The sequence below is a fragment of the Bombina bombina genome, chromosome 4, assembly GCF_027579735.1.
Source record: "Bombina bombina isolate aBomBom1 chromosome 4, aBomBom1.pri, whole genome shotgun sequence".
In the NCBI taxonomy this organism is placed as follows: Eukaryota; Metazoa; Chordata; class Amphibia; order Anura; family Bombinatoridae; genus Bombina; species Bombina bombina.
Genome location: NC_069502.1, coordinates 914,780,427 through 914,795,256, shown reverse-complemented (window position 1 = coordinate 914,795,256; position 14,830 = coordinate 914,780,427). Strand labels below are relative to the sequence as shown.

At 40.7% G+C, this 14,830-nt stretch overlaps 1 protein-coding gene across 7 annotated transcripts in view; it reads right to left on the bottom strand.

Annotated features, from left to right (window-relative positions):
* Nucleotides 1-14,830, bottom strand: part of BIRC6 (baculoviral IAP repeat containing 6) — an 854,588-nt gene that overhangs the window by 553,907 nt on the left and 285,851 nt on the right. For all 7 annotated transcript variants that reach the window (XM_053711846.1, XM_053711848.1, XM_053711852.1 and 4 more), the window contains exons 29-30: nt 3,802-4,148; nt 2,229-2,448 (exon numbers count right to left, since the gene is read on the bottom strand). In XM_053711846.1, coding sequence (XP_053567821.1) covers nt 2,229-2,448; nt 3,802-4,148 — 567 coding nt within the window. The remainder of the gene's footprint in view (nt 1-2,228; nt 2,449-3,801; nt 4,149-14,830) is intronic.

The following is a 14,830-nucleotide window of genomic DNA, read 5'->3' as shown; positions in this document are numbered from 1 at the left end:
TCTCCCTCAGACAAAACCTCCCTGGCCCCATCAGACTGAGTTAGGGGCCCTTCAGAAATATTAATATCAGCGTCGTCATGCTCTTCAGTATCTAAAACAGAGCAGTCGCGCTTACGCTGATAAGTGTTCATTTTGGCTAAAATGTTTTTGACAGAATTATCCATTACAGCCGTTAATTGTTGCATAGTAAGGAGTATTGGCGCGCTAGATGTACTAGGGGCCTCCTGAGTGGGCAAGACTCGTGTAGACGAAGGAGGGAATGATGCAGTACCATGCTTACTCCCCTCACTTGAGGAATCATCTTGGGCATCATTGTCATTGTCACATAAATCACATTTATTTAAATGAATAGGAATTCTGGCTTCCCCACATTCAGAACACAGTCTATCTGGTAGTTCAGACATGTTAAACAGGCATAAACTTGATAACAAGTACAAAAAACGTTTTAAAATAAAACCGTTACTGTCACTTTAAATTTTAAACTGAACACACTTTATTACTGCAAATGCGAAAAAACATGAAGGAATTGTTCAAAATTCACCAAATTTTCACCACAGTGTCTTAAAGCCTTAAAAGTATTGCACATCAAATTTGGAAGCTTTAACCCTTAAAATAACGGAACCGGAGCCGTTTTGAACTTTAACCCCTTTACAGTCCCTGGTATCTGCTTTGCTGAGACCCAACCAAGCCCCAAGGGGAATACGATACCAAATGACGCCTTCAGAAAGTCTTTTCTAAGTATCAGAGCTCCTCTCACATGCGACTGCATGCCATGCCTCTCAAAAACAAGTGCGCAACACCGGCGCGAAAATGAGGCTCTGCCCATGCTTTGGGAAAGCCCCTAAAGAATAAGGAGTCTAAAACAGTGAATGCCGATATTATTATATCAAAATACCCAGATAAAATGATTCCTCAAGGCTAAATATGTGTTAATAATCAATCGATTTAGCCCAAAAAAAGTCTACAGTCTTAATAAGCCCTTTTTGAAGCCCTTATTTACAATCGTAATAAACATGGCTTACCGGATCCCAGAGGGAAAATGACAGCTTCCAGCATTACATCGTCTTGTTAGAATGTGTCATACCTCAAGCAGCAAGAGACTGCTCACTGTTCCCCCAACTGAAGTTAATTGCTCTCAACAGTCCTGTGTGGAACAGCCATGGATTTTAGTGACGGTTGCTAAAATCATTTTCCTCATACAAACAGAAATCTTCATCTCTTTTCTGTTTCTGAGTAAATAGTACATACCAGCACTATTTCAAAATAACAAACTCTTGATTGAATAATAAAAACTACAGTTAAACACTAAAAAACTCTAAGCCATCTCCGTGGAGATGTTGCCTGTACAACGGCAAAGAGAATGACTGGGGTAGGCGGAGCCTAGGAGGGATCATGTGACCAGCTTTGCTGGGCTCTTTGCCATTTCCTGTTGGGGAAGAGAATATCCCACAAGTAAGGATGACGCCGTGGACCGGACACACCTATGTTGGAGAAAGGTGATTTTTTTTTATTTATTTTTTTTAACATAGGTTAGGAATTTATGATGAACCTATGTTGATTACAAAATATATAAATTGCTTTCAGTAGTCCCCAACAGAAAGGAAATATAATCAAACATGGTCTGTGTGTTTAAAAGACCAGTCAACATAGTAGATTTGCATAATCAACAAATGCAAGATAACAAGACAATGCAATAGAACTTAGTCTGAACTTCAAATGAGTAGTAGATTTTTTTTCTGACAATTTTAAAAGTTATATCTTTTTCCACTCCCCCTGTACCATGCGACAGCCATCAGTCAATCACAAATGCATACACGTACCATGTGACAGCCATCAGCCAATCACAAATGCATACACGCTTATTCTTGCACATGCTCAGTAGGAGCTGGTGACTCAAAAAGTTTAAATATAAAAAGACTGTGCACATTTTTTTAATGGAAGTAAATTGGAAAGTTGTTTAAAATTGCATGCTATTTCTGAATAATGAAAGGTTCATTTTGATTGAGTGTCCATTTAACCTCTGCAAAGTAGTAAAAAATAAAAGCTTCAGAGCAGCAATGTGCTGCTGGGAGCTAGTTGAACACATCTGGTGAGTCAATGACAAGAGGCATGTGGGTAGATAACGGAAACAAAAATGTATCAACTGAATTTATGTCCCTGTATGCCTTTCATTTTTAAAGTCTGATAATGAAAGCAGCAAATTTAAGAACAAACAGCCTTTAGCTCACCTGTCCTGAGGAAATATAAGAAGCTGTTCTGAGTTGTAAAGTTCTTGTAAAACGTTGGAAAGAAATTGTCCCCACCATCTCTCACCACCACACAGTTGCACTAGCAGAAGCCCAGTGTGCAATCTTATTTTTGGTGTCCCACTTATGCATAAGTGTTTGAACAGCTCTTCACAAGCCTGAGCGTGGAAAGTGTTCTGAAGAACTGCTGGTACAGAGTGTCCTAACAAAAAAATTAAAAACTGTGCTTATTCATCCACACATTTACATTTAGGAAGAAAAAAAAGAAAATAGGAAAAGAAAAAAAAAAGTTACTAGACATTGCAACAATACAATACCCACTTAGCTATTCTGGAAAATCAAACTTATTTTGTATCTTAAGTATCTTTAGTAAACATTTTCTTAAACATTAAAATATACAGTATCTTTGGGCCAATATTTTATACAAGCATTAAATAATTAAAATAAAAGAAAAAGAAAAACAAAAGAGACACAAGATGAAACATATATAATGTACAAAGCTACTATTTTCCGATGTTGGTTTGATTGTTTTCTTTAAATACATTAAAGGGACATAATACTCGTATGCTAAATCACTTGAAACTGATGCAGTATAACTGTAAAAAGCTGACAGGAAAATATCACCTGAGCATCTCTATGTAAAAAAGGAAGATATTTTACCACACAATCTCCTCAGCTCAGCAGAGTAAGTTCTGTGTAAAAAGTTATACTCAGCTGCTCCCAGCTGCAGGTAAAAAAATTTAAAAAAATGAAGAAATGAACAGCAGCCAATCAGCATCAGCAGTGCTGAGGTCATGAACTCTTACTGTGATCTCATGAGATTTGACTTAACTCTCATGAGATTTCATAGTAAGCTTCCTTTACCTGATTGGTGAAATAATATGAGAGTGCACGATGCTAGTCCCTTCAGATGTCCCAGGACATACATACTAATATGCTGCTTAGAAATCCTTTACAATGGGAGGTGGCTACTGAGGAACTTTGAGGTAAAATATCTTTCTTTTTTACATAGAGATGTTCAGGTGATATTTTCTAATCAGCTTTTTACAGCTATGCTGCATCACTTTCAAGTGTTTAAACATTTGGGTATTATGGCCCTTTAAAGGATTATTCAAGTCAAAATTAAACTCATGATTCAGATAGAGCAGGCAATTGAAGCAACTTTCTAATTTATTCCTATTATCAATGTTTCTTCATTCTCTTGGTATCTTTATTTGGAAAAGCAGGAATGTAAACATAGGAGCCGGACCATTTTTAGTTCAGCACCTGGGTATTGTTTTCTTTTTGGTGTCTAAATGTAGTCACCAATGAGCAAGCGCTACCCAGGTGCTGAATAAAAAAATGGGCCAGCGTCTAAGCTTACGTTCAAATAAAGATACCAAGAGAACGAAGAAAAATTAATAGGAGTAAATTAGAAATTTGCTTAAAATTACATGCTCTGATTCTTGAAAGTTTAATTTTGACTAGAGAATTCCTTTAAAATTAAAAGAGAATTTTAATCCAGAAGTATCTAAAAAGTTTGCTAACAGACATCTATATTGGAAAGAACACTAACCATTGGATGAGTGGAGGAGACTAAGTAAGGTGTCGAGAAGGTATCTGATTATTGTGCGCAGCTGCTCAGTTGAAGAAGTGTGAATCAACTCTCTGGAATCAAACTGCTCTCGCAGGGTTTTCCTACTCATACCAAGAGCAACTTTGAGCCTTTGCACAGCATGATGAGCCAAATTCAACTGAAGCTGCAACTGAATGCAGTCTTGGTATGCAGAAAATACTTTGCTGTCCTCTTCCACGGCCTTGTCTGGTTTTCGAAGAAAATATTGGGCATTGTTGGCACTATTGAGTGGAGGAAGATCAATGCTCTGCAGCAGAGTTTCCAAGCGATGACAGGCAAGGTTATATCTGTAGAATTAAAAATAAATAAATGATATATATTTTAGATTAAAAAAAAAAAAAAGATGCTTACCTGAAAAATGTCTTTCTTTCCGGGCATGGAGAGTCCACAAAACAAAGTGAAAGTAAATCATAGCATTTTACAAATGCTAGGATTTACTATTGAAACAAAGGGCATTTTCATTCATGAAGTATAAGATACTTCATGTAGAAAGCTCCTTTATTTGATTCAACCGATCGCCACTCTTAGCTCGTACAGCGGCACATGGCTAAAAAAAAAGTTTGGGCTAAGAGGTGACGTTTTCTCCTCTTAGCCAATAGCCGTGCGGTAAACCCGGCTCCCATGGGCGCCATGCCGAATTTACAGCATGGCTATTGGCTAAGAGGTGAAAACGTCACCTCTTAGCCAAAAATTTTTAGCCGTAGGCTGCTGTAGGAGCTAAGAGCGGCGATCGATTGAAACAAATAAAGGAGCTTTCTACATGAAGTACCTTATACTTCATGAATGAAAGTGCCCTTTATTTGTTTCAATAGTAAATCCTAGTGTTTGTAAAACACTAGGATTTACTTTCACTTTAATAAAGACCATTATTTCCATCTCAGGGACGACCCCATACCCAGATTTCAGAGGGAACTTAATCATTTGTTAGATGAGGGTAGAGAGGTTGGCATTTTTGACCACAATACTTTTAATTACCTACTTGTTAAAAACCCAGTTATCCCTTTGTTTAACCACCTACCTAAGATCCACAGGTACAGGGTAGACCTTTGGTAAGTGGAATTGGGTCCCTAACTGAACACTTGTCTCAATGGCTTGATGCCATCCTCCAACCCCTTGTAGAGGCTTTACCAAGCCATCATACGGATACTAAGCACGTCCTGAAATTATTAAGGATTTAATGATGGTCAGAAAATCAAGCTTAGCTAACTGTAGACGTCAAAGTCCTATTTTCCTCAATACCACATGAGAAAGGGCTGCGAGCAATAGGTTTTTTTCTTGAGGAGATAGTCATTGTACAATGACACTAGCTGTGAATTCATTATGAGGGTAACTAGATTTTTGTTGACCCCTATTTTAGGCTTGAGGGGTTGTTCTCTCATGGTCTCCAAAACTGACAAAGGGGGACATGTTAGCACCAAGATTTACCGAAAACCCTCTGCAGGTAATTCCCTGCTACAAGCAAGGAGTGGACATCCTAATTGGGTTTTCAAGGCCATTACAAAAAGGACAGTTCATTAGAGCTTGGAGAAAACATAATTTATGCTTACCTGATAAATTCATTTCTCTTGTGATGTATCGAGTCCACGGATTCATCCATTACTTGTGGGATATTCTCCTTCCCAACAGGAAGTGGCAAAGAGAGCACCCACAGCAGAGCTTCCTATATAGCTCCCCCCTTAACTACACCCCCCAGTCATTCGACCGAAGGCTAGGAAGAAAAAGGAGAAACCATAGGGTGCAGTGGTGACTGAAAGTTTAAAAAATATATATGCCTGTCGCAATAAACAGGGCGGGCCGTGGTCTCGATACATCACAAGAGAAATTAATTTATCAGGTAAGCATAAATTCTGTTTTCTCTTGTAAGATGTATCGAGTCCACGGATTCATCCATTACTTGTGGGATACCAATACCAAAGCTTCAGGACACGGATGAAGGGAGGGACAAGACAGGGACCTTTAAACAGAAGGCACCACTGCTTGAAGAACCTTTCTCCCAAAAATAGCCTCCGAAGAAGCAAAAGTATCAAATTTGGAAAATTTGGAAAAAGTATGAAGCGAAGACCAAGTCGCCGCCTTACAAATCTGTTCAACAGAGGACTCATATTTAAAAGCCCATGTGGAAGCCACAGCTCTAGTAGAATGAGCAGTAATTCTTTCAGAAGGCTGCTGTCCAGCAGTCTCATAAGCCAAACGGATGATGCTTCTCAGCCAAAAAGAGAGAGAGGTAGCCGTAGCCCTTTGACCTTTCCGTTTACAATAATAAACAACAAACAATGAAGATGTCTGACGGAAATCTTTAGTTGCTTGTAAGTAGAATTTTAAAGCACGAACCACATCAAGATTGTGCAATAAACGTTCCTTTTTTGATGAAGGATTAGGACACAAAGAAGGAACAACAATCTCTTGATTGATATTCTAAATAGAAACAAAACTTTCCAAGATAAAAGCTTAATATCTATGGAATGCATGGATTCAAAAGGAACCCCTTGAAGAACCTTAAGAACTAAATTTAAGCTCCAAGGCGGAGCAACCTATTTAAATACAGGCTTAATTCTGACCAAAGCCTGACTAAATGCTCGAACGTCTGGGACATCTGCCAGATGTTTGTGTAGTAAAAAAGACAAAAGCAGAGATTTGTCCCTTTAGAAAACTAGCTGATAATCCCTTCTCCAAAGCCTCTTGGAGAAGACACAAAACTCTAGGAATCCTAACCTTACTCCAAGAGTAACCTTTAGATTCACACCAATAAAGATATTTGCTCCAAATCTTATGATAGATCTTCCTGGTGACACGCTTTCTAGCCTGAATCAGGGTATCAATGACTGACTCAGAAAAACCACGCTTTGCTAAAATCAAGCGTTCAATTTCCAAGCAGTCAGACGCAGAGAAATTAGATTTGGATGCGAGAACGGCCCCCGGATTAGAAGGTCCCGCCTCATTGGCATAGTCCACGGTGGAACCGAGGACATGTCCACTAGGACTGCATACCAAGTCCTGCGTGGCCACGCAGGAGCCATCAGGATCACCAAAGTTCTCTCCTGCTTGATTCTGGCAACCAGACGTAGGAGGAGAGGAAACGGTGGGAATCCATAAGCCAGATTGAAAAACCAAGGCACTGCTAGAACATCTATCAGCACCGCCTTGGGATCCCGAGACCTGGACCCTTAACGAGGAAGTTTGGCATTCTGACGGGACGCCATCAGATCCAAATCTGGCGTGCCACATAGCTGAATTAGCTGGGCAAACACCTCCGGATGAAGTTCCCACTCCCCCGGATGAAAAGTCTGACGACTAAGGAAAACCGACTCCCAGTTCTCTACTCCTGGTATGTGGATCGCTGATAGATGGCAAGAGTGATCCTCTGCCCATCAAATTATTTTGGTAACTTCCATCATCGCTAGAGAACTCATTGTTCCTCCCTGATGATTGATATAAGCTACAGTTGTGATGTTGTCCGACTGAAACCTGATGAATTTGGCCGCAGCAAGCTGAGGCCACGCCTGAAGCGTATTGAAAATCGCTCTCAGTTCCAGAATGTTTATCGGAAGAATCGATTCCTCCCGAGACCATAAACCCTGAGCTATCAGGGAGTTCCAGACTGCACCCCAGCCTAACAGGCTGGCATATGACGTTAATATGAGCCACTCTGGCCTGTAGAAACACATTCCCTGAGACAGGTGGTCCTGAGACAACCACCAGAGAAGAGAATCTCTGGTCTCCTGGTCCAGATGCAGTTGAGGAAAAAAATCTGCATAATCCCCATTCCACTGTTTGAACATGTTTAGTTGCAGTGGTCTGAGATGTAGGCGGGCAAAAGGAACTATGTCCATTGCCGCTACCATGAGACCGATTACCTCCATACACTGAGCCACTGATGGCCGAGGGATGGAATGAAGAGCTCGGCAAGTGGTTAAGATCTTCGATTTTCTGACCTCCGTCTGTGAATAGGGATGTGTAGATAAGCATCCTTTAAATCCACGGTAGTCATATATTGACCTTCCTGGATCAGAGGAAAAATAGTCCGAATGGTCTCCATCTTGAAAGATGGAACTTTGAGGAACTTGTTTAGAATCTTGAGATCCAAGATTGGTCTGAAAATTCCCTCTTTTTTGGGAACCGCAAACAGGTTTGAGTAAAATCCTAGCCCCTGCTCCTCTCTTGGGACTGGGCGGATCACCCCCATGGTATATAGGTCTTCTACACAGCGTAAGAACGCCTCTCTCTTTGTCTAGTTTGCAGACAATCGAGAAATGTGAAATCTCCCCCCTTGGAAGGGAGTTCTTGAATTCCAGAAAATATCCCTGGGACACAATTTTTAAAGCCCAGGGATCGTGAACATCTCTTGCCCAAGCCTGAGCAAAGAGAGAGAGTCTGCCCCCTACTAGATCCGGTCCTGGATCGGGGGCAATCCCTTCAAGCGGTCTTGGTGGCAGCAGCAGATTTCTTGGGCTGTTTACCCTTGTTCCAAGTCTGGTTAGGTCTCCAGACTGACTTGGATTGTGCAAAATTTCCCTCCTGCTTTGAAGTAGAGGTAGTTGAAACGGGATCACTTTTAAAGTTCCGAAAGGAACGAAAATTATTTTGCTTAGCCCTTGTCTTAATTGATCTATCCTGAGGAAGGGCATGACCCTTCCCTCCAGTGATGCCTAAAATAATCTCTTTCAGTTCAGGCCCGAAAAGGGTCTTTCCTTTGAAAGAGATGTTCAAAAGCTTAGATTTAGATGACACATCAGCAGACCAGGACTTAAGCCATAACGCCCTGCATGCTAAAATGGCAAGACCTGAACTTTTTGCCACTAATTTAGCCAGTTGAAATGCGGCATCTGTAATAAAAGAATTAGCCAACTTAAGAGCCTTAATTCTATCTAAAATCTCTTCTAAAGGAGTCTCCATCTGAAAAGCCTCTTCTAGAGCCTCAAACCAGAAAGCAGCTGCAGTAGTTACAGGAACGATGCAAGCAAAAGGTTGAAGAGAAAAACCTTGATGAACAAATATTTTCTTCAGGAGACCCTCTAATTTTTTATCCATAGGATCTTTGAAAGCACAACTGTCCTCAATAGGTATAGTTGTACGCTTAGACAGAGTAGAAATGGCTCCCTCCACCATAGGAACAGTCTGCCATGAGTCCCGCAAGGTGTCAGATATAGGAAACATTTTCTTAAAAACAGGGAGGGGGAGAGAACGGAATATCTGGTTTATCCCACTCCTTAGCAATAATATTTGCAATCCTCTTAGGGACTGGAAAAACATCAGTGTAAACAGGAACCTCTAAATACTTATCCATTTTACACAATTTCTCTGGAACTACTATAGGGTCACAATCATTCAGAGTTGCTAATACCTCCTTAAGCAATAAACGGAGGTGTTCAAGTTTAAAATCTGTCTGAGGAAGCGTCTTTCCTGAATCAGAAATCTCTCCCTCAGATAACAAATCCCTCACCCCTTCAGAGCATTGTGAGGTCATATCAGATACTAAAGCGTGAGATAGCTCAGCATTTTTCCTTAACCTAGAACTATCCCGCTTTCCTTGTAAACCAGGCAGTTTGGATAAAACCTCTGAGGGTTGTATTCATAACTGTGGCCATGTCATGCAAAGTAAATAAACCTGACGCACTAGAGGTACCTGGCGTCACTTGTGCGGGTGTTACTGGTTGTGACACTTGTGGAGAGGTAGAAGGCGAACCCTTATTTGCATCTGACTGAGAATCATTTAAAGCTCTATTTTTAAATGCCAACATATGATCCTTATAATTTATAGACATATCAGAACATTTGGGACACATTCTAAGAGGGGGTTCCACAATGACTGCCAACATATTGAACAAGGATTTTCCATGGTGTCAGACATGTTAAACAGGCTAGCAATGCAACAAGCAAGCTTGGAAAACACTTTAATCAAAGTAAAAAACACTTAGAAATAAAATGGTACTGTGCCTTTAAGAGAAAAAAAGCTGCACAAGTTCTGCAAAACAGTGTAAAAAAGCAGTAAACTTAATGAAATTTTTACAGTAGCATCCTACAGCCTTAGTAACTTTGCACAACTATGCAAATAACCAATTAACCCCTTAATGGCAAAACCGGATTGAAAAAGCATCAAAACCAGTAAAAAAGACTTTCTGCACCCTGCCACAGCTTTGCTTTTGCTCCTACCTGCCCTTCAGAACGATTTGTGTGGAAAAAAACCTCTTTTACAACCCTCAAACACAGCAGGAACCCTTGGAAAAGCAGTTGGATGACTCAGAAAAAAAGAAAACTGCACAACTGAGGCAGAAAATAGGCCCCTCCCACCTCACTCGTTTTTTGAGGCCTAGTAAAAGAAAACACCTGAGTGTTTTCTAAATAATTATGTGGGTTAAAAAACCCAAACAAGCCACAATGACCCCTCAGTCCCTTACAAAAAACGTTTAAAAATGCTTTCCTTTAAAAAAAACAAAAATGTTTTTATCTTTTAAAAATGATGTCACCAGTAACAAGCAAGCCCTTCAAGTAAGCTGAAACTTCTATGACGTTAATCAAAGTAAATCAAATGAAATACAGCTTACCCTTCCCTCATGGGAATATTACCAGCCTTTTCTAGAATTAACACAGTCTGTCTAGAAAAATATAGCCTGAACATACCTCATATGCAGCTTAGCATGCAAACTGTTCCGCCAACCGAAGTTTTTCCTGTACTCTTCAGCCCTTGTGAGAACAGCAGTGGATCTTAGTTACAAAGTGCCAAGATCATCATCCTCCTTGCAGAAATCTTCATCCCTTTTCTGCAGAGAGTAAATAGTACGCACCGGTACCATTTAAAATAACAAACTTTTGCTTAAGAAAATAAAAAACTAACATTTTTGTCACCACACTCATTACCATTTCCTAGCAGTTAGAGTAGGCAAAGAGAATGACTGGGGTGGAGTTAAGGGGGGAGCTATATAGGCAGCTCTGCTGTGGGTGCTCTCTGCCATTTCCTGTTGGGAAGGAGAATATCCCACAAGTAATGGATGAATCCGTGGACTCGATACATCTTACAAGAGAAATTGCTCTGATGACTTGAATTTTCAGGAGCAGGCTGATGAACTTACAGAAAGACTTGTCTCTAGGTCTTATCTTGAACTGGCTATAGTGATCAATTCTATCAGATCTGTGGAATAATCAGAAAACATTTGCCAGTCCGAGCCACAGACAACGATATTGCAAGGAGTGGTTGCCGCTTTGCGTACAGAAAAGGCTTGACAGTAGGCAACAGAGTGTCTCCAACATGTCTGAGAAGCACAGTAAACATCCAAAGTTCTTGGCTCTCCACTAAGGGGGTCTACAAATGTCATTTCTCGAACTGCAAGGCTTGCAAATATATGTACAAGTAGGGGAAGGTTTCTCCAGTACGAATACGGGAGTAAACTTTCCTCATAAAATGTGTTATAACTGCAGGGCCACCTATGTCATTTATGCATGGACTTGCACACATTGCAATATACAGTATGTTGGTATGACCTCAAGGGAGATCAGATCCCGGATATGGGAACATATTTGAAATATTAAAAATGGCACACTGACTGCACCCCTTATTTCACAATTTAAATATGTACACAAAAATCTAGAAGGGTTGAGGTGGACGATTGTTGACCACATTCCCAGAGCAAAGCGTGGGGGTAGCAGATAACTCCTGTTGGCAAAAAAGGAGGTCTTTTGGATTCTCACACTTAAAACTAGACAATCACTAGGTCTTAACAGCGAATATGATCTTATCAACTTCTGGCAATGATTTGATTGTTTTTTTTCAGGAACACGTGGCCTTAACTACCCCTAGCCACACTTAGTTTAATTGTCTTTTATAAATAGCTAACAATTGATTTTCAAAATGAACAGTGATTAAAACCTAAGATTAGGTTCACATATAGGCATTGACGGAACTCCAAGCCTCAACATGACGTATGACAGTTGGCACGGAATAGGAAGTAAAGCTGACCTCAACGTCAGGGATAGTGGACAAATAAGTTACCTAGTCAAAAAATTGGGAATTCTGTGAGACATCTTCCCCTAAAATAAAATAAATTAAACAAAAAAATAAATTAAAACCAACCATCAGTTCCTATGCCACCATGTGTGCCCCAGACTGAGTATACATATATACACACAAACATTTTCACACAAGTACTAATTTCTAATCAATTTCACATTAATTTCCTTACACAATGGTGACAAACAGAATAGTGCAAAGAAAGCAAGTGATGTGAATTTACAATGTGCTAAAATCCTAATTAAGATAGGAGGTTGTCTTTTGTTTTTAACCTATCAGATGGTGTCTAGTTTTAAATACATGGGTGTATCTGTCAGTATTCATGCTAGGACTACGGCATGACAGCCAAAACGCGTCAGCGAGACTGACAGACACACAACTCCAAACATTGCACTCTTGTACCTGTTCTAAATGGATGAATAAAGATGATGTGTTTAAACCGCAATTGAAGAGACTCCGGGTTCAACTCATTTCAACCTTCTAAGTATTGACTGACAAACCCTTCTCCAGGCCCGCCTGAAGAGCCAAAATTTGAGGAACCCTTCCTTTGTTCCAAGAAAAACCGTTAGAATCAGACCAATTAAGGTATTTATACCAAACCCTATGGTAAATCCTGCGAGAAATCGGTTTACGAGCCTTAAGCATACTATCTATGACTTTCTCAGAGAGGCAACGTCTAGCCAAACTTAGACGTTAAATCTCCAAGCAGTCAGCTTCAGAGAAACCAGATTTGGATTTAGAAAGGGACCCTGAAGTAGAAGGTCCTTCCTGAAAGGTGACATCACCAGATCCGCGAACCAGATCCTGCAAGGCCACGCAGGAACAATTAGAATCAAAGAAGCACTCTCTTGTTTGATGTGAGCAATTACTCGTGGAAGCAACGCAAACTGAGGAAACAGGTATGCAAGAATGAAACTCAAAGGAACTGCTAGAGCATCTACTAGAAGGGCTTGAAGATCTCGACCTTGAACCGCACTTTGGAAGCTTGGCGTTTTGACGAAACGCCATCAGATCTAACTCCGGAACCCCCAACCTGAGAGTTATTGTGGAAACCTCTGGGGGAATAACCCATTCTCCGGGATGAAAAGTCTGCCTGCTCAGAAAATCCGCCTTCCAGTTGTGATGGCAATCGTGAGACTCCACCCACTGGAGATTGCGAGTCACCTCCTTCATTGCCAAAGAACTCCAAGTTCCTCCCTGGTGGTTGATGTAGGCCACCGAGGTGATGTTGCCCGACTGAAATCTGATAAATCGGACCAAAGCTAGTTGAGGCAAAGCTATTAAAAAGCATAGAAAATTGCTCTCAACTTCAAGATGTTTATTGGAAGATATGACTCCTCTGGAGTGCTTTTAAGAAACCCCAAACTGCTCCCCAGCCTAACAGACTGGCGCCCGTGGTCACAATCACTCAGGAAGGCCTCAGGAAGCATGTGCCCCGAGACAGATGGCAAGAAACATGAAATTTGGATTTTCTGACGTCCGTCAGAAAAACCTTGATGGACAGGGAATCTATGATTGTTCCTTAGAAACACACCCTTGTATCTGGAACAAGGGAACTCTTTCCCAGATTCACTTTCCACCCGTAGGAACGTAGAATAGACATCTCAGTATGAGATTTTGCTAGATGAAAAGATGGCGCTTGAACAAGAATGTTGTCTAGATAAGGCGCCACAGCAATACCATGGGACCACACCACTGCCAGAAGAGCCCTCAGAACCTTTGTAAAAATTATGGGAGCTGTAGCAAGGCCAAAAGGAAGGGGAACAAACTGGAAATGTTTGTCCTGGAAGACAAACCTTAGATACTATAATAAGCCCTGTGAATACGAACATGAAGATACACGTCCTTCAGACCTATGGTCGTCATGAACTGACCCTCATTGAAGAAAGAAAGAATAGAACGTATGGTCTCCATCTTGAAGGATAGAACCCTGAGGAATTCGTTGACACACTTTAGGTCCAGAATGGGACGAAAAGTGCCCTACTTTTTGGGAATTACAAACAGATTTGAATAGAATCCTAGAGGAACTGGAACAATCACTGCCAGGGATGATAGGGACTTTACACAGTTTAAGACGGCCTCTCTCTTTATCTGGTCCGCAGATAACCTTGACAGGTGGAATCTTCCCCTGGGAGGACAAGATTTTAATCCTATTCTGTAACCGTGGGATACTATATCTATGGCCCAAGGATCTGGAACATTGCATATCCAAGCCTGTCGAAAAAAAGAAAGCCTGCCCCCCACTTGATCCACTACAGTATGGGGGGCGGCCCCTTCATGTTGATTTAGAATTAACGGAAGGATTCTTGGTTTGCTTCCCCCTATTCCAAGGCTGACTGGACTTCCAAGATGACGGATTGATCCGACTTGAAAGAGGAAGACTTCTGTCCCTTAAAGTTACGAAGGAATGAAAATTAGAATTCTGGCGACCTTTAGGTCTATTCTTTTTATCCTGAGGTAGGAAAGAATCCTTTCCACCTGTAATGTCAGAAATAATTTCTGCCAGACCTGGTGCAAACAAGGCTTTACCGTTATAAGGCAGAGATAAAAGTTTGGACTTGGATGTAACATCTGTAGACCAAGATTTTAACCACAGAGCTCTGAAAGCTAAAACAGTAAAACCAGAAATCTTAGCACCCAGCCTAAGAACTTGTATGTTGGCATCACAAAAAAAGGCATTGGCTAGCTTGAGAGCCTTGATCCTCTCTTGGATCTCCTCTATAGTAGTCTCTTCTAGGATAAGATTAGATAAATCCCACAACTGTAGCAATACTAGCAACAGGTTGCTACTGTTGATAGTTTTGTCCATGACGAATGTACATCTTCATCAAAAAAAGCCTCAAGCTTCTTATCCATGGGATCCTTGAAAAAACAACTATCTTAAATAGGAATAGTAGTTCTCTTAGCCAGAGCAGAGATATCTCCCTCTACTTTGGGCATCATGCGCCCCGAATCACAACAGCATTA